This window comes from Pelodiscus sinensis, chromosome 3 (genome assembly GCF_052426305.1).
Source record: "Pelodiscus sinensis isolate ZL-2025 chromosome 3, ASM5242630v1, whole genome shotgun sequence".
Taxonomy (NCBI): domain Eukaryota; kingdom Metazoa; phylum Chordata; order Testudines; family Trionychidae; genus Pelodiscus; species Pelodiscus sinensis.
The window spans coordinates 139,686,726-139,706,134 of record NC_143054.1 but is presented as its reverse complement, the minus strand read 5'-3'; the positions used below and the strand labels follow the sequence as shown (position 1 = coordinate 139,706,134).

General features: G+C 46.5%; 2 protein-coding genes across 3 annotated transcripts in view; one reads left to right on the top strand and one right to left on the bottom strand.

The window, feature by feature from the left end:
- RMDN2 (regulator of microtubule dynamics 2) overlaps positions 1-9,909 on the top strand; it is a 90,847-nt gene extending 80,938 nt beyond the window's left edge. Inside the window, exon 11 of the mRNA XM_075924967.2 lies at positions 9,786-9,909. Coding sequence (XP_075781082.2) covers positions 9,786-9,830 — 45 coding nt within the window. The 3' untranslated portion in view covers positions 9,831-9,909. The remainder of the gene's footprint in view (positions 1-9,785) is intronic.
- Positions 6,212-18,862, bottom strand: CYP1B1 (cytochrome P450 family 1 subfamily B member 1). Of its 2 annotated transcripts, none has more exons than XM_089776903.1 (3): positions 17,744-18,862; positions 16,377-17,375; positions 6,212-10,051 (listed from the first exon to the last, which is right to left on the bottom strand). In XM_089776903.1, the coding sequence occupies exons 2-3, from the start codon at positions 17,372-17,374 to the stop codon at positions 9,439-9,441; spliced, it is 1,611 nt and encodes a 536-aa protein (XP_089633029.1). In that variant the 5' UTR covers position 17,375; positions 17,744-18,862; the 3' UTR covers positions 6,212-9,438. The 2 variants fall into 2 exon arrangements, with proteins under 2 accessions (XP_089633029.1, XP_006131369.3); XM_006131307.5 differs by having other exon boundaries at positions 18,105-18,862.
- Positions 18,863-19,409: the final 547 nt, after the last annotated feature.

The window sequence follows — 19,409 nt, the reverse complement described above, 5'->3', positions numbered from 1 at the left end:
GCGTTAGGACCAGTGTCTGGCAAATTAGAAGGATGCTCAGTGGCCAATTTGCTATCAGGAGCCATTTTTTTTTCTTGCTTGCTAGGGGTTATAAGTAGCTTACTCAGTTGCAGGAGGTCTGCTTCAGAGGGTTCATAGGCATTGCACACTAGCAAAAATTCCTCTGCAAATTTGGTAGGGTTTTCCTGGGGCTTTGGAAAACCTTTTACAATTGAATGAAGCTTCGTGTGGGTCCAGAATTTATAGCTCCAAGTGGGACCGGTCTGAGTCTTCTTGGAGGATGGGGTAAAGGGAAGCGCTCGGTCTGGTGATGGGAGAGGAGGTTTCCAATAAAGCTTTTTACATATAATTAGAATTTTTTAAGGGAGGCGAGCTTTGATTCAGTCCATCTAAGATTTGCCTCGTCCCACCACTGCATGAAGCAATCTACCTCTCCTCTAGCCAATTTAGTTTTGGGAAGGCCAAGTTTGTCTTTTAAGACGTCCACTTGGTTTTTGTTCCAAGATCCTAACAGTGGCCACTGAGTTTTGGGATCCCCCCAGAGTTAATCTAGAACATTTTTTCGAGAAATTTACAGGAGTCCGGACCCTTTCTAAATTATATAAACTGAGCCGGGGTCCCTTTAGGGAACTGCCCTGCTTAGACGTCTAGTTACCCATACAGGAGGACTTCATACACCAATCACACAAGGAGGAAATTCAGGTTCGTCAGAGCGGTGCCCAGTGCAACACACAAAAGAAGCCCACAGGCTACTGCCTCAATCGCCCTTGCGTTCACTCCAAGGATTTTATCCAAGGTGCGGTGCGGCTGCGATTGTGCAGATTCTAGTCTCACAGACCGCGGGGACAGGAGCCCCTTGGTCAGCCAGTCCCTGGACAGGGATGGCTCCCAGACTCACTCACACCACAGGGAAGACGGATAGACACAGAGACAAGACAGTCCTCAGTCCGGACAAAACATAGAAATAATTACCTGACCAGAGTCCTGATGTTAGATCCCGGGATTCCTACCAGAACAGAGCGGGAACCAACAGGTTCGATGGCGTAGACTTCGCTGTGGTTGTACACCTTTCTATTCTGGCAGAGGACCGCTGGGCGAAATGCCCAGGTGCCGGCTACCACGGTCATCCTGCAAGACAGTCAGGGATCACACAGCTTCAGTGAAGATGGTTGCCATCTCAGTGGGACCTCCAAATTGTCAAAGTCAGACAGGACTCACAGATTTGTCAGACCGCTCTGTTTATTTTAGCAAAGCTCTGCTAAAATGCATCCAGAAAATGTGAGTGCCATACAAGGTTCAAACCCCTTGATTTATACAGTCCAAAGAAACGATTAAAAGAGGGGCAAAACTTCACATGATTAATGTGAGGCTAGTCAAGTATCTTCATTTCCACATCAAGCACACAGCAATCTCCTGTTCATATCTACTTGGTTCTCAATTGCTTTCTCCCTAACACCTAATGTTCCTTTTCTTATTAACTCTGGCTAGCACTCTGGAATCTGCATACCTACAAACAACATTAACATACTTTTCTTCTTCCTGTTCAGAGACAAACAGTATTCCTTCAACTTATTCAATTATTACAGCATAATTCATCTTTCTCTTACAGTATAATTCTTTCTACTTTATCGTGGACAGTTCTCTGAAAACTTCCACACAGAGTGCAGCGGCAGTCAAAAAGGCAAATAGGATGCTAGGAATTATTAGGAAAGGGATAGAAAATAAGACCCAGAATATCTTACTGCCCCTGTATAAAACTATGGTACACCCACATCTTGAATACTGTGTACAGATGTGATCTCCTCACCTCAAAAAAGATAGTTTGGCCTTGGAAAGGGTTCAGAAAAGGGCAACTAAAATGATTAGGGGTTTGGAACGGGTCCCATATGAGGAGAGGTTAAAGCGACTGAGACTTTTCAGTTTAGAAAAGAGGAGACTGAGGGGGGATATGATAGAGGTCTATAAAATCATGAGAGGTGTGGAGAGGGCTGATAAAGAAAAGTTATTTATTAGTTCCCTAAATAGAAGAACTAGAGGACACCAAATGAAATTAATGGGTAGCAGGTTTAAAACTAATAAAAGAAAGTTCTTCACACAGCATGTAGTCAGCCTGTGGAACTCCTTGCCAGAGGAGGCTGTGAAGGCTAGGACTATAATAGAGTTTAAAGAGAAGCTGGATAAATTCATGGAGGTTAGGTCCATAAAAGGCTATTAGCCAGGGGATAAAATGGTGTCCCTGGCCTCTGTTTGTCAGAGGCTGGAGAGGGATGGCAGGAGACAAATCATTTGATCATTGTCTTCGGTCCACCCTCTCTGGGGCACCTGGTGCTGGCCACTGTCGGCAGACAGGATACTGGGCTAGATGGACCTTTGGTCTGACCCAGTACGGCCGTTCTTATGTTCTTATGTTACACAGATAAAGACTGTAAAGATTTGTCTTGGGTTGATTTCTTCCTATTCTTGAGATTTGATCTTGTTTCAGTTTCCTGCATCGAGCATTATTTTCTCAAGTGCTTTTTCTCAGGATGTACCAGCCAGTTTGCAGCCAACTCACTATCACAGGTGTTTCTCTCATGCAAGTGAAAGAAGGTGGCTTGGCAAAAATATGCAAGGTGTCAGTGAGAGGGGGAATGTTTCACATGCAGAAAGCTTATGAAAAACCTCTCTCCTTTGTTCTTGTGCCACTTGGAAAGGCTACCCAGAAAGCTTCTCTGCAGGCATATTGTTCTCCGGTGTAGGTACAGCTCTACCTCTTCTCTGCCAGGAAGAGCACAATGAGCATTTTTCTGTCTCAGAACAAGTGGCAACATGACACTGTGTTCTAGCAGCTATATGCTCGAATGAACTTCACCAAAGAAAGGAAAAGCCACCATAGAAAACAGCTTCCTTTTTTCTTTTCTTTTCTTTTCTTTTCTTTTCTTTTCTTTTCTTTTCTTTTCTTTTCTTTTCTTTTCTTTTCTTTTCTTTTCTTTTCTTTTCTTTTCTTTTCTTTTAACTCTCGCTGTCATTAGAGTAACTAAACCAACAGATTTCTTCAATAGCACTTTTTCACTTGATTTGAGCCAGTCAAACTGTGCTGGGCCACAGAGAATCAATCTAAGGTTCACACCTTTTGTGGAGAAACTATAGTTAGCCCACAGTCAAAATATAACCTGGGTTAGAGAGGTCTGTTTCTCTCACACAGCATCCAAGAGGTACCATTTCTCAGTACTCTGCAGTGGATTGGTCATGTTATTGGTCATCTCTCGGGAGCTGAGGAAGACATGTTGTGTCTTTCATATTTTTTTGTTTTTGTTTTTTGCACAACGTAACCTGTCTGTGAAAAATATTATTATAGTGGGAAAGCCTTTGCACAGAGATGATCCCACTCTCTCGGCCTCAGAAGTCAGAATCCAGTGGCACGAAAAAAATCGTTACTTCTGGAGACTCCTAAGGAGTCTTTCAAAATCTTATTGCTCAACGAGGAAGGTAGAAATGACAGTATCCCCATTTCAGCTACATTATTCAGCTTACAACAGTTGTGTACAAAACACCTTAAAACTTCCTCCTATAATTTCCTTACATGTAGCCTGAATGCAAAGTGGAAGCCATGCTTGACTCATAACAAGATACAACCCAGCCCATAATAGCATGTGCCTGTAGGACACGGGCAAACTTCCAAGGATGAAGTTAATGTTGCTCCAGACAGAAGAAGCTAGAAAGAGAAGCTTGATCTCTCTCCTGGTGAATCTAATTTTTTTCCACTTCAGGAGTAGATTGGATGGCAGCTTTCTATCTCCAGTTACTGAACCATTGGCTCACTATATCACCAAGGGTCAAATTGGGCAGGGGGGATAAAGTGGTGGTATTTAGCAGAGCACGCCCCCCTCAAAAACTCCATCCACCACTGAAAATAGACAATTGATTCTGTCCCCCATGACCAATTCATTCTGGTGCTCTGCTCCATACAACTATTTAATTCTGCCTCCCCCTTCCATTCTGACTCTCATAGGCACCACTGATATGGACCTTGTCTGTTGACACAGTTTAGGAGCTGCTGATTTTCCAAGAAACCCCTGGTAGCCCTCTGTTCTCTCTGTATCTCCCAATTCCTTATTACAGCCCACAGCAATTCCACAGAAGGCACAATCAGTACTTTTAGGAGCTGGGCGAGACAAAGAAAAAGTGATAATCCTTCCAGTGAGAAGGGGATGAACGTGCTGGAGGCTAATTTCTGAGCTCTGTGAAATTACTGGGCCCTTGAGACCTTTTTGTGGTGGTTTGTGAAGGAATAAAAGGGCCAGGACAGTCAAAGGCAATAATGTGATCTTGCCATTATTCAACACTAAATAGTCACATGTGGTTTGGGGTTTTGAGTCTGAAGACATACTCCTATTGAGTCCCAGAGCAAACACTAATAACTTCACACCAATATTTGGACATCTACTGATTAGGATTCAGAGTGGGAAAAGAATCAGAACAAAACATAAAGCTTTTGGAAATTGTGGTTATGCAGAACAAAACTTCATCAAAAATTATCGATGTTCTCTGTTCAGAGAGAGAGGCTATCTTGTGGGCTGCTAGTTTTCAAACTTTTTTTCATTTGTGGATCCCTAAAATATTTCAAATGGAGGTACGGATGCCTTTGGAAATCTTACACATGGTCTGCAGACCCCTAAAGGTCCATGGACCATGGGCTGAAAACCACTGTCTTATTTCTCTAGCATTCCTTCATAGTAGTGGAGTAGGAAAGGTTAGTTCAATTCTGAATTGTAAATGATAATTTCCCTTTGATTTCCCAAGTGTCTGTCACAAGCCCAGTTCTCATTATTTTTGACATCATAGATCTACTTTCCAATAAACCCATTTTTGATCCATTAATTTCTGGTTTTGTTCTCCTTGTTTACCAGATATACAACCCAACGAGTGTGTGGAGCGCATCAGGATGCCTTTTTGTTATGACTAATCCAGTCATTTGGTCTCTCTCATACCTTTCTCCATCCACACTTGTTACAGGGATTGGGAAGTGGGTTTGTAAAAAGTTCTGTTGAAGTCTTAATTGGGATACAGCTGCTAAGCCCTCAATACAACACATCAAGAGGATTTTAAAAATAATTTGGGGATTTGAATATTTGTTGTTTAACTTTGACTCACTTTTCTTCTTGTTTGTCGTGAAACAGAATTTCCTAGGAGCAGCATCTATTTTTTTTCTCTCATTTGCCAAAGTGATAACCAGTCACAGGTTAGGGAGGTAATGGCATACACTATTAGGAAATCTGATGAAGGTGTGACTTGTCTGCTGTTGGACACACCCTTGCCCAATCTAGAACCATTGCTACAGCCATTGTCATTTTAAAGCTGGGAACCAGTGGAGTCTGACAGAAATATTTGTATTTCACTTGACCCCACTTCTGGAAGTTGTGATGGTTGGCCTAAGGTGACATGATTTAGAAGCTTCTTTTTGCCAGATCAGCGATTGTAAATTACACCTGTAAATTCACTCCCTCCCCAAATTTTTCCTCAGGCCAGCAGCTGAAAACTGATAGCAAACAGGTGGCTGCTGGTGCCCTACTATAAACTTCAAGCCAAGTCCTCTGGCTGCATCAACACAAGAGGGTCTGTTAGCACTGATGAGTAAAAAAATGTGCCAGTTAACCTTGAAGAGGGAGTTGGAATTCCAACTTTGGACAGCTGTGAAGTACAGACAGCGGGTGGGCTAGTTAGCCAGAAGACAATGGGCAAGGGGGTGCTTGAAAAGGGGAAAGGAGACCAAAGCAGTCTGTGGTAGTGGAGCCAACAAAAGAAGGGAAGAGCCAGGGAAGGAGCAATACAAAGTGGTGTGATAGATATTGGGAAAAGGTGAACAGGAAGTGGGGAAGATCAAGAAAGGTGAGATGGGATTGAGAGATCATGGCAGAGTTAACAGGGAATGTTCTTCACATAACAAAAATTGGGAGGAGGAAAAAGATTGATAGGGAAGTTCTGGGAAGACCAAGTGGTGGGATGAGGACCCCTGGATGAAAGGAGGGGAAAAAAGATGGTGAAAGAGGAGAGAATGCAAAAAGACTAGAAGAATAAAAGCCCAAACTGATTCTGCCTTAATCTCAGGTGTGTGTGTGAGGGGAGGGGAGGATGATATTTTGGTCAATGCAGTCTAGCAGGGACAAAGCAATTTTTTAGGGAAGGGGAGGAATCCCCAAAATGAATTATAAACTAAGCAGATTTACTGTAAGATTGTTTTTATTTAATATTTTGGTAGTACAGTGAATGATCCATCTTAAAATGACCACAAAGATGAGCTGTTGAATAACTGCATACATTTTATGAGTATTAAGAAACTTGAAGAATTTCATAGGGATTGTATGATGTACATATTTGACAAGCATTTACACTGTGTATCACCTGATCAAAGCCATCCATACAAATCAATTCAGTTGCACAAGTAACAGTCATGTTAGAAGTCATATATATTTTAAAGCTTTTGGGAGAAGTACAAAATGACAAAAAGGTGTTTTTATTGAAATAGAAAATAATGATCCTTGAATTAGAATAACTATTCTGAAGGTTACAGCCTTTTTATGGACATATAAAAGTGTAAGTGACAAATGTGGTGTTTAGTCATACTCAGATCTATATTAGATTGAATGCTATGTTAAGTGTCTTACACAGAATTTCACAGATACAGGCTAAGTTCTGGGATTTCAAAGATGTTATATAATCCACAAAATACCTGAGGGATACTTTTTAGATTTTAAAAAAAGCCTTTACTTTTTAAATATTTAGTTTAAAAAAAATTAACATACATTCCCTACAAAACCAGAGATTTTAGATAGCCGAGTCAGGTGTGTCACTACCCCTAGGTTTAAGGGGCAATGCTTTTAAGATCCTGATAAAGATTCCTTTGAAGTTAAGAGCAAAGCTCCTATGTACTTTAGTGAGATCAGGATCAGGCCTTCAACACTGCTCCTATCCAACACCAGAGTGAGTTTTGCCTTTGCTATCAATAGGGGGGTAGGATTGTCACCTACTGTATAATGTAGGGATGGGTCCTTCAAATCTTTATTCACATGAGCAGTCCTCACTCTGTCAAGTAGTCCCATTGATTTCATGTTTATAGCACAAGGCCCATATTCCTCTGTATTGCACAAAGTCTGGCATTGCTTGAGTTGCACAGGCTATTGCAGTGTTTCTTAAACTGTGTTCCAGGAGGCAGTCAGAGGGGTGCTGTGGAGAACAACAGAATTCAAAATGGCTGGCCTTAAAGGGGCAGGCCATCTTTTTTCCTCAATAACCCCCGACCTTTTTCCCCCAAACCCCTGACCTTTTTTTTTTCCCCCCTCAATAAAAAATCCTTGGTGTTCCTCGGTCTTAAAAAGTTTAAGAAACACTGTGCTATTGTAATTCTACTGAGTAGGGTGTTAAATTTCGATTAATCAGCTAATTGTGTAGTCGATGGAATTTCCAGTGAGTACTCGATTACTCAATAAGGGGGGAGGGGAGCACTCACTATCCCCACTGTGGCTCTGCCTTTGAAATGCAGTAAGAGCTGCCTGTGGCTTTTTTAAGCCATCTCCCACCAGTACCAGTTCCTGCTTTCCCCCCACCCTCCGACATAGAAACAGCAAGGGAGTGTGTGAAATGTGAGTAGTTGACTCAACTACCTGATAAGCCAAAACTTGTTGAGTAGTCAACTATTCGACTACTCTTTTACATTCTTAGTGCTGAGTGTTCTTAACTCCCATGGATTTCATTTACAGTTGAGGGGATTTGTATCACATGAGGTGCCCAACACTATGCAAGAGCTGCATTTTTATATATCAAAAGGCAGGTTCTCTGAAGGTACATCTACATGGCAGGCTTCATGTGCAAGAGAGCATCCAGACTGCATGGACGTTCTCTTGAATAGCAATCAGAGCTTTCTTTCACAGAACAGCCACCAGAGAACCTGTGGCTTTTTTCCATTGGCTCTTTTTGTGCAAAAACCCTATTGCGCGTCCACACACACCTTTTTGCTTAAGAACTCTTGCGCAAAAAGGAGTTATTCCTCATAGAAAGAGGAATATGCACACTGCAAAAGCCCCTCTGTTCTTTTGAGTTACTGTAAATTTACTTGTGCAAAATCACACTTGAGGTTTGGACGGTCTGTGGGTTTTTGCACAAAACCCCTGTAGTGTAGACATAGCCTGAGTGGCATTCATTATCCTACATAAACATCACACAGTAGTTCAAGACTGAAATGCTTCTCAGGTATGTTTTACTTAACAGCTGATCACAAGGCAATCTTTATTTGAAATTTTTAAGTGTTTTGTGAAATAATACAAACTACAAATGGTTTGAATTACAATTTATGGGCCCAAGTGGGATCTGTAACCAAAACTCCCATTATTTTGTTTCATCTACTTCTTAGAAGTAGATCCCATTAATGGTATGTGATGAACTATCATAGGCATAATTGTAACTCAGGCTAATAATAAAATTACATTCTTATAATGGCTCTATTCTGCACAGTATCTGATCTTAGTGGCACAAAAGTTCTAAAACGCATGTCCTTCTGCAAACCTATGTGAATTTTAATGGGACTGCTCATGTGGTTAAGTGTTGGCCTGGTAGGACCAGGCATGAGCTTTTAGCTGACAGAATAAACAGTCCACAATAAAAGGCCACCCTCACATAGGTTTTCCTAATGAAAATATATTTTTTCCTTTGATCTGTACCTTTGATTCTGCTTATGAATAAGTTAATAGATTATATTTCGTGTCTGCCATTTGGTGACTTACCAATTTTAACCTTTCTGCCTGCAATGCAATGAAATAGTTCCGTACTTTCCATTTGTTCGCATATAGATTATGAAATACATTTCAAAATTCCATTGTGCTCATAAACCAGTCTCTTTTTAGTTCCATTTTAAATACTTTGGAATGTTAAAGGCAAGCTTGGCATTTTGCCAAACTTCATTTGAATGTTTACCATCAAGGCACTGAACCACATCTCAGTGCTCCTCCCAGGACACCATAGGAGCATATGGCAGTTCCCCCACATAGTGCACTTGAAGAATCCGGCTCCAACAATCTAGGCACCTCTTTCCATACAAGATTTCACTTTGGGATGGAGAGTCTTTGAAGGCAAATTGGGACTTTGAAAGGGTTGCCCAAGGAGTGGCAGGGACGTGCCAGCTAGGCAGTTAATGAAGAGGGTGTTAAATTAACTGCCGTGTTCTTGTTTGTTCACCAAAAATGTACTTTCAAATCATGCACTCTGCCTATATTTCAGCAGTTAATATATTGGTAATATATTTCCTGCCTCTTTCTGGAATTAAAAAAGAAGGCCTGCTTAATGCATGGGCAATTCCACTCCCCAGTGTTTGGGGCACTTATTATGTTACAGAAAGCTCACCAGCACCGCACATTCTTATTTACTTAGGCAGGAGTCTCCTTATGTATTTTATTCAAACATCAATGTTCACAAATGTGCTGATACGTGACTTTCACTAGCTGTTTTCTCTGCTTGAAATCTTTGGACAGCTTTATCTAGCAAATCCATAGTATCCCTAAGAGTGACGTTAACTGTAAATGGTTTAGGTTTAATAGTCAACCCATAGGTAAAATCCATTTTAGAGTCCTCATTTGGATTAGCGATAAAATTACACTGGTGTACCAGTATGGAGGTAAAGAGAAATAACTGCATCTTTGATAACTCCTCTCCAATGCACCTGCGTTTACCCAAAGAGAAAATCATCACATTGCTAGTAAGATCTTTGTTAATTAATCCATTCTCATCCAAGAATCTTGTTGGCTCAAAATCCTCAGGGTTGGACCATTTTGCTGGATCATGATTCACTGACCACTGATTGATGAACACGACTGTATCTTTGGGAATGAAGTAGCCCATTATGGAGGTGTCAACTGTTGTGGCATGTGGAATAGTGACCGGCACAAAACTGCTGAAGCGCATGGATTCATAAAGGAAAGCGACAACATAGGACAAATGAGGTTGATCTTCTGCACAGGGCAAGCGATCTCTGCCAACCACCCTATCCACTTCTTCTTGCATTTTAACTTGCACCTTTGGATATCTGTTGGGATGTAAAAATATATACACATCATCTCTGCAAGTGTAATCTAAATTTTCAAACAGATTTGCTTTTAAAAGAATTGTATTTAACTAGAGTTGCTCAAATTTTTCCACGATTTTCAAATGGCGTTGTGTCAAAATAAGATATTTCATGTAAACATGTTGATTATGACATTTTCAATAGGGAAAAAGTCAATGATTCGTTTCACAGTATTTTGATTTAATTTAGACTTCAATATTAAAATATTATTTTATATTACATTTAACATGTTATATATATTGTGTCTATTTTGATAAAAATTGAAACGCAATGGATTGAAATGAGAATTTTTTTTTTTTTTAGAATTTTTTGTTTTGTAGGAAATGTTATAATTTCTGCATTTCATTCTAAATCAGAATTACTTATCCCCACATTCCTTTCCAAAAGTAGGAACTTTGGAAATTCTGTTTCTTGAACAGCTTTATATGTAACTAGCAAATCCATTTGCATTATTTGAATTAACACACATGGGACTATATTATGCAAGGACTAGAGCTGTATGTATCCTTGTTTAAACTAAAACAAATATTTATCTGATCTCTTTTAATGATCTGAAAGTTCAAGAACACTCGAATCTTTGTGGATATTTACTAATATCAAATACATTTTTTTTCTTGATACTACATTATATTTAGCAAAAATTATTCCAGATTTGTTATACAGACTTGGAGAAGGATCTCAAAGAAAAAGAGATTATAAAGGAAATTAACAAAAACATATTTTAGGAAAAATGTGACATCTCCTTGTTTATTTTTAACCCTCTTACCTACCCTCCTTAAAAGCCACATAGCTCTATTGTCTCCCCACACCTATAATTTTTTTGAGATCTTGGGGTTTTTTTAAACTCAAGTTTGGCCTTTTCATGTTCCTGTGTCTCTCACTCTCTTCTCTGAATAAGATAAGGGGTGAGATGTAATCTTTTACAGGTTGAACCTCCCTAGTCTGGCACTCTCCAGTCCAGCAATATCCATGGTCTGGCATGGTTTTAGTTAGCCAAATGCCCACTTACCATGGGTGTGGTCAAATTTCCGGCAGTCCCATAAAGTTCGTTTACAGCCACCAGTCCTAGCTCTCAGTGTTCTGTGCTGTTGTTTGCTCTAATTTACCCCTAAACATCTTCTAAGAGCCCAGTGGGCAGTGGAAATGTTGGTAATAATATGACTTCCCATGGTCTGGCATATTCTATGATTTGGCACCGGTCAGGTCCTAAGAGTGACGGATTAGAGATAGTCTAATACAGGTTGAACAACTTCTGTTGGTGAGAGAGAGAGAGAAGCTGTCGAGTTACAAGTAGCTCTTCTTCAAGTTTGGGAGAGGTATCCAGAGTATCACAGCTAAATACTGTACAACAGTTTAGAAAATGTGCTACTTATTCTAAGAGACTAGTTAAGATGAAGTGGCCCAATAAGGCCCCTGTAGTCATGAGCATCCAGTATCCTAGGCAGGGAAAGGCATTGCCTTCCCAAACTGCCAGCCCAAACTATAGGCATTCTGAGGGCACAATGTTGTTGCTCCCAGTGGCCACGCTCCCAATGGCCACCCTCCCAGTGCTCCTGGCTGGGGAGGCTGAAGCTGCTCTGTCCACCCTCCCTGTGCTCTGGGCAGGGGAGGGGGAAGCCTGTGGCCATGCGCTACACACCCTCCTTGTGCTCCGGTGCCGGAGAGGCTGGGGTGTGTGTACCCTCCCACCCACCCTCTTCCCTGTGGTGGTGGGGTTGCAGGGAGGCAGCGGCAGGGCCTCATCTGAAGGGACAGGGGTGGGGCTGGGGGCTTGCCTCCCCTAGCCCTACATTTACCAACCACCCATGCCTGTAGTCATAGTACTAAAAGGGACATTTAGTGGATTACAGATTGTTGTAATAAGCCATAAATCCAGTATTGTTTATTGACCATGTTTTTTTGCAAAATTATGAAATTAATCTTCCAGCTCATCTTTGAAAGTGTTGTGCATGTTGCCTTTGAGGTTTGATTGCTTTGTGAAATGTATGTCCGCATGGAAAACAAGTCCAAATGTAAAGTATTCCAGTTAAAATGCCACACAGGTTATATAAGCCTGAAAGTGTGGCCATGGCACAAGTGCTGCTAGAGAGATCTCCCAGTACCCTCTGTAAACCTTCTCTGCGAGGGGAGTAGCTAAGGGTGCATCTACACTGAAATAAGCTATGCAATTTGAGCTACGCATATAGGATAGCTTATTTCAAGTCAATTTCAAAATAAAGCGCTATTCCAAAACGTCCCTTAATCCTTGTGGAACAAGGTTTACAGGGACCTTGGAATAGCACGCTCGTTAGTTCGAAATAACAGGCGCACTGTCAAGAAGCAGAATAGCTATTTCAGGATACCAGATGTATTCTGAAATAGTGTGGCAGTATAGATGTATCCTAACAGTGCTGGGAGCGCAGCTCACAGTGCTGTAGTCTGGTTCACACTGGCACTATACAGTGCCATAACTTATTGCGTTGGGGGGGAGGTTATTTTTTCACACTCTGAGCCAGAAAGTTACAGTACTTTAAAGTGCCAGTGTAGACTTGACCTAGAGGAGCATAAAGAGATGATGTTGCGAAGTAGTACAAATGATTAAGAGAACACTGGGGGAAGGAAAGGAAGTAACACCAGTTTCCTGCTATGTAAAAGCCTCTTGCAACCACAGTATTTTTGCTGAGTCCAATCATTTTCAGCAAGATGAACATTATGATATGTTTATACACACAGGCTGTCCCATAGGTCCACCTGTTCTTAAGCTTTGAGGCTGTTTTTTCCCACTAGTCATGAAAACACAAGAAAGGAGCGGTAAGATAATACAGGGTTTGTAAACCAGTGCAAGAAGTCTTTATCTTGCTTAAGTAGATGCTATCCTGTTCCTAGGACCTCTTTGATCCTGACCTGGTAAAATCTGTTACTGTTTTGGGTTTGTTTTGTTGCCTTTTTGCCAGCCTCGTTCTTCATGGACCCAGTAAACGTTACATAGAGTGCCACTGGGATTACGTTTTTTTTTTTTTAATATCTTCAGTTTTGGCAGTTTTCCCAGAGCTTCTGTGTGAGTTAATCATGAACAACCAAGGTACTTTAGTGCCCACAAATACAGGGATTGTTACCTTATGTTTATTTTCAACTAGAAACAAAGCACTACTGAGCAGATCAATTCAGTGTGATGCTTGCACGTCACTGGCAATCTAAGCATACTGCTGTAATAATGGGCCAATTTGTTCATGGAGTGTATTTAATACATTAGATTTTGGTTGCAGGAATTATTCCAACTTGTCTCTTATGTCACACAAAATGATCTCGACAGCTAGACCTATTAGTTTCTAAGTATTGTTTATTTTAGTTGGCTTTTATATATGGATCCTTTCCAACAGCTGCATCTAATTGGGTCTGAGGAACTGGCATGAGGAAATAGACTTGCTATTTGATCAGTGACACAATATCATTGTCACATTTCAGAAGTATGGCTGCGAAGAGAAGAAACCTTTTTTTAAATGAAACTGATAGCATATATTTCCCCAGAACACTGAAATTTTGACTAGCAAAGGGCAACTTTACATCCTTCTAGCTTAAGTCTAAACAATAGCCATAACTGCATCCCATAAACTGATATTAAACTCAACCGACCTGAGGCAATAAAAAGCCAGGTGGCCCTGATTCTGAATTTCCTCTCACCCCCTCCCTTTCAGAGAGATCAGAAGAGAATCAGGCTCTGTATTTGTAAATTTATTTTAACCCTTGCCAAAAGCTCTTGCTTTAAAAGGAAGGTCACTGCCATGTTTCCCTAAAGAGGGTTTGAGGATTTTTTAATCAAGTTGTGACAAGATTTTCACAGTCCGCACCCCTAAGAAAGCTGGGAGGTGGTCTTGTTGGAAAGAAACAGCTGCAGTCAGGCTAGTGTAGCAGCAATAGTGAAGAGGGTCTAGGACTTGGCAACTTCATCCCCATTTGGTATAGGTAAGAAGAGCTACAATCACTGTAAGGATGATACCCATTTCTTGTATAGCACTCTGCACAATCTTTACCATGTACTTGATCCTGCCAAGGTAGGGAGGTGGCGTACAAACGAAGTGATTTATGTAAGGTCACAGCAGAGCCAGGTACAGAACCCACGTCTCCCCTGTCCTAAGCCACTGGAGTAGTGTTCAGGGCTGGCCTTATCATGAGATGAACTGAGGTGGCTGCCTCAGGTGCCAGACTGTGGGGGGTTGGGGGGGGGGGAAGGGTCGCCACCAGGACCCAGAGTGTAGAAAAATTGTGTCTGCTGCTGGTGCATATGTACAGGTTGTTCCTGACTTATGAATGAGTTACGTTCCAAACACTTGGTCGTAACTCAATCTGTTCGTAAGTTGGACCCCATTCATTTAAATGTGACTGCGCTGTTCGTAAGTGCGGATCATATTTGTAACTTGGGGACCGGCTTAATGGGAGGTTGGTTATAAATAAGAACGGTCGTAAGTCAACGCATTTGTAGGTCGGGGACGACCTGTATTCTCTCTGCTCTACATGCACAGAGATGGTGGCGTGCCAGGAGAGGAGCAGAACAGGAAAAAGGCAGAACTGAGTCCTTTCAATGTTTTGGCCCAAGCGAGAGGGCATGGGGGCATCATTTGAGCTCCCCACCTCAGGTGCCAAAATGTTGTGGGCCGGCCCTGCTAGTGTTCACTGTAAGCTGAGTGCTAGGATGGCTGCCCAGGAGAGATTCAGGCACCGCCTAGTTGATTAACAGAGTGCCCACAGAGCTCACAGCCAGCAGCATGTATTTCTATGGTGGTGCACATCCAGATGTGCCTTGGGGCACATAACATTTATTCTGAACATGAATGTTAAAACAATGAGAGGGAATACTGCACTGGACTCTCCTTCTATGCAGGATCTAGTTCATGGCCTGGGGGAAGGTGAGATAAGGGCTAGGATCTTGCATTATCAGAGAGGCTCAGTTCATGCCAATTTCTGAGATAAAGTGTATGGAGGTTGATTGTAGGCAAGACGGCAATGCCAGTCCAGAGCTGGGTGGACATCACACTATGATGGCCCTGATGCAGGGGTGGGCAATAATTTTTGACCGAGGGCCACTTCAGAAATTTTTGAAGTGGCCCCAGGCCGCCCCAGAAGGGATGGGGCCTCAGGCAGAAGGGGCGGGGCCAGGACACATCTGTGCTTACCCATCCACAGACCCTGATTGGTCTGGGGGTGAGGGAGCACGCAAAGTCTTTGCTCCCTCTACAGAGAGAACCGCCAACTGTTCTGAACAGCTGGCGGTTCCCTATAGGCGCCCTGCTCCTGGCAGTGGACAGAGACTGCATGCTTTCCTTTCCTCCCTCCACCCCAAGTCAATCAGGGACTGGGAGAAGGGGAGCATGTGAAGTCTCTCGCTCCTTACCCTCATCCTGCAAGAGAGCTCTGTGCTGCCAGCTATTGCTCAGCTGGCAGTTGACTTTAAGGGCCAAGCCCCTTGCAGGATGGGAGGAGTCCTTTCAGGGCTTGAAGGCAGGGGGAGTGTGTGATGTCTCCTCCCCCTCTGCCTGGAGCACATGGTGCTTCTAAGCTTGTGCACTCCTTGCAGGGTGGGGATGGCGGGAGGAGACTTTGCACGATTCCACACTGCTCCCAGAGGTGCTGAACTGGCGATTAGAGCCAACTGCCAGGGTATGACTCTAAGCTCTACGCCCTCCCCCGTTCCTAGGCCTTGATTGGGCTGGGGAGCAGCAGGACCTCGGGCTGGATCAACCCGCTTGCCAGGCCGGACCCAGCTGTTGGAGGCCCTTTTGCCCATGCCTGTCCTAGTGGGCGACCAGTTGCTGACCCCATATTAGGAGCTTTACCTTATTAACCCATGAGTTGGGAACCTAAGGCCTGTGGGCCAGATGTGTACCCCAGCTTGCCTAGACCTGGCCCCTGAAGCTCCGGATCCCCGTAGCATTAAAGATCCTGTGCGGGTGCTCTTGCCTGTGGGGCTGGAGCACACAAAATCTACTAGCCCCACTAGGCTGTGGTGTGCAAGGGGAATGTCTTTATCCTCAGTCAAGGGCCACATCAGTGTCTGTGTTTATTTACTGCTTTGCTTCTCTATGGTGTTCGGCCCCTAATTTTCCCTGGGTCAGCGGCCTCCAAGCCCCAAACAGGTTCACCACCCCTAATGTACACTAACGCTCCCCACAGTGCCCCCCTTTCACAGTCGCCCTTATGGCTGCCTGGCCCTGGCGGCCCCACCCCGACACCCTGCGTACAGCGGTGGGGGCGCGGGCTCTTCCAGCCCAGCTCGGCCCCCTTGCTCCGCTCCCGGCCTGCGCGCACTCACCGGATGAGGAAGATGAGGAGCCACTGCAGGGCCGTGGAGAGCGTGTCCTGGCTGGCCCCGAAGATGTCGGTGACTGTGGCGGGCACGTGCTCGAGCGGCAGGCGCGGCTGCTGCTGCTGGAGGCGGATGAAGGCGTCCATCATGTCGCGGGGGGCGGCCCCGGGGCGCAGGCTGCCGCGATGCTGCAGGAACTTGCCGCGCACGAAGCCGTAGAAGTCGCGGTTGAGCTGGCGGAAGGCGCGGTAGGCGGCGCGCACCGGGTTGGGGAAGCGCTGGAGCCAGGGCAGCACGTCCACCAGGCTGCCGGCCCCCACCGTGCGGCCGAACTGCTCGTTGCGGCCCACCAGCCGCAGGAACTCGGCGTCGCCGTGCCGGTAGCGGCGCCCGAAGCACAGGGCGCTCATCACGTTGGCCACCGCCACCACCAGGCTGCGCGCCGGGTCCACGAAGGCGCCGCCCGCGCTGCCCCGCACCAGCAGCCGCACCAGCGCCCGCGCCTCGCCCAGCAGGTGCTGCTCCAGCAGGCGGCGCGGGGCCGGGCAGGCGGTGGAGAAGGCGCGCACGGTGGAGTGCGCCAGGCGGCGCTGCAGCTTCCACAGCTCCGAGTAGCCGCCGAAGGCCAGGCTGCGCCCGCCGGACACCAGCTGGAAGGAGGCGAAGCGCGGCCGGCCGGCGAAGGCGGCCCCCTGGCGGATGAGCGCCCCGCGGATGGCGCGCTCGCCGTTCAGCACCACCACGGCCCGGCTGCCCAGGCGCAGCTGGAACACGGCCCCGTAGGTGCGGGCCAGGCGGGCGAAGGCCAGGTGCGGGGCGCTGCCCAGCTGAGCCGCGTTGCCGATCAGAGGCCACGGGAAGGGGCCCGGGGGCTCTAGGCGCCGCCGCTGCAGCAGAAGGCGCTTCGTCAGGTGCACGGCGGCAAGCAGGCAGAGGAAGAGCAGCAGGGCGCTCTGCAGGGGCGGGATGCTGGCGAACGCCTCTCCCAGCCGCCGGAGAGCCATGCTGCGGGGAGAAGGAGGCGAGATCAGCGCGGGCAGTGGCTCAGAAGGAACGAAGGGTTAATGGGCGCGCACCTGCTGGGCAACAAAAAAAGGGGGGGGGGCTGGGGTGCACATGGCAGGCTTCGCGGGAACGGCCCGTGTAAACAGAACACGGTCTCACGCCGAGGCTGGTTCGGACAGTCTCGCCCCAGAGGCGCCTGGGAAGCGCCGGGCAAGGAGCGAGCCGCACGGATCGCTTGGCCGCACAAGCGGAGCTAATGGCTGGGCAGTTGGGTGTCCCAGCCCGCGGGGACAGGTTGCCTTGCGGCTCCGCTCGCGATAAGGAGCTGCCGCGGCTTGGGGGAGCCCCAAGAGGCTCCTGCCTTTTACCTGCCGGAGGGGAGGGGAGATCGCGGCAAAGTCACCCCACGTCGGTGCCCACTGCCTGCACCTCGCACGCTGAACTGTGCGCGCGTTTGGACGGAACCGAGGAGAGAGGCTGTAAGTCAGGATAACACTCCGCTTTCTGTAATGAGGCGTGGGCATGCACCGGCCCCAGTCCGCAGGCACGCATCGGCGGGGAGGGGGGACAGCCCCGGGGCTATAGGGATATAATTCACACTCCGATTCACAGCAGTGGCCAGTGTGGGAGCGCATAGCTCCCAGCCAAGCATCTAAAAACATTCTTTGCAGCTCGTGGGAGTCGGGGGGAGCGGAAGGCAGCCCTTTAAAAACATCTCATAAAACCGACCTGTGGAAAGAGGCTTCCCTCCAATTTCTGGGCTGCACCGGGAGGCTGCGGGGCAGCGGGGATCCGTGCAATCGGGCAGGCCCTGGCGGGGAGCTCAGCGCGCGGCGCGGCGCCGAAGATCAGATCCCACAGACTGTGGGAAACTCCTTAGGAGCCCGGGTTCTTGTCACCCGGCGCTTGGCAGGTCATGTGCAGGCAAATGCCAGTTGCAGCGGATCCCACATCGCGCGTTGTGTGTAACCCTCCGAGCTTTTAACCCTTCCGAGCTCGCCCTCCAGCAGCCTGCCTCGGCCCCGGCACTCCAGCCGTGGGGGATCCGTGCGCAGAGTCCGTGGGACGGGGCCAGCAAACGAGCGTGGGCGGCTTACGGGACAGTTTTGAGCTTAGCCGGAGCCTGGTGCTCGGTGCTTCAGATCCCCCAGCTGCTGCAGCCTCCTGCCCTTCCCGGCTTGCCCGGCATTGACCGATCGCAGTTGCCTAGCTCTTCCCTATGGGACCCCCCTCTTGCTTAGTTGCCTCGGGCCCCAACCCATCTGACCAGGCTGAACCGCGGAGGGGTCCTGCCTCCTGGGGCACGTGTAGCAGGGCGCTCCCAGTGGCGTGGTTGTGGGCTCGCGGACTCCTCTGGCAGGCGGGAAAAAAGTCCCCTTCATCGTCAGGGTTTAATGGAGTGGGACAGTTTCCCCTCCTCTGCCTGCCGCCTCCCGGTTGCGTGCGAAGTTTGCAGCGCGGGAGCCGGTGGTGGGAGCCTCCGGCCATCTCCTCCCACCCCCTTCGCGGGATTTGACCCCAGCTGGCCGGGGAGGGACGCCAAGCGTGGAAGGGGCTGCAGCGTGGGGAGCCAGGCTTAGAGCAGCTTCCCACCTGCTCAAGGGAGCTGACCCTTCCCAGAGGTCACAAAGAGATTTCGTTCCTCTGGCTTGGCTCCTGATGGGTTTTGCTCCTCACCAGAAACCTCTGTAGGCCCCCCTCTGTAAGAGGGTGGGGAGTCTCTGCTTGGAAGCAGCTGGGAATTGTTACCTCTGGCTGCTCAGGGAAGCCCAGGGAGTTTTTGCGATTGACTAGAATGGGAGCAGAATAGGGCTCTTGGCAAAGTGAAGGGAACAAGATATATCCTAAGGTTTCTTCTTGAGTCCCTCAGAGTTCCACCCCCTTTTGGTTTAGGGAGTTGTAAGGGACTGGCAAACTCTTACCATGTAAATATCAGACAACACAATAATCACCATGATCCTGCGCTTTTGGTTAAAGAGGAACAGTGCTATAGTCATCAGCTCTGTTTCACTCTGTTACTATATTGCAGCGTGA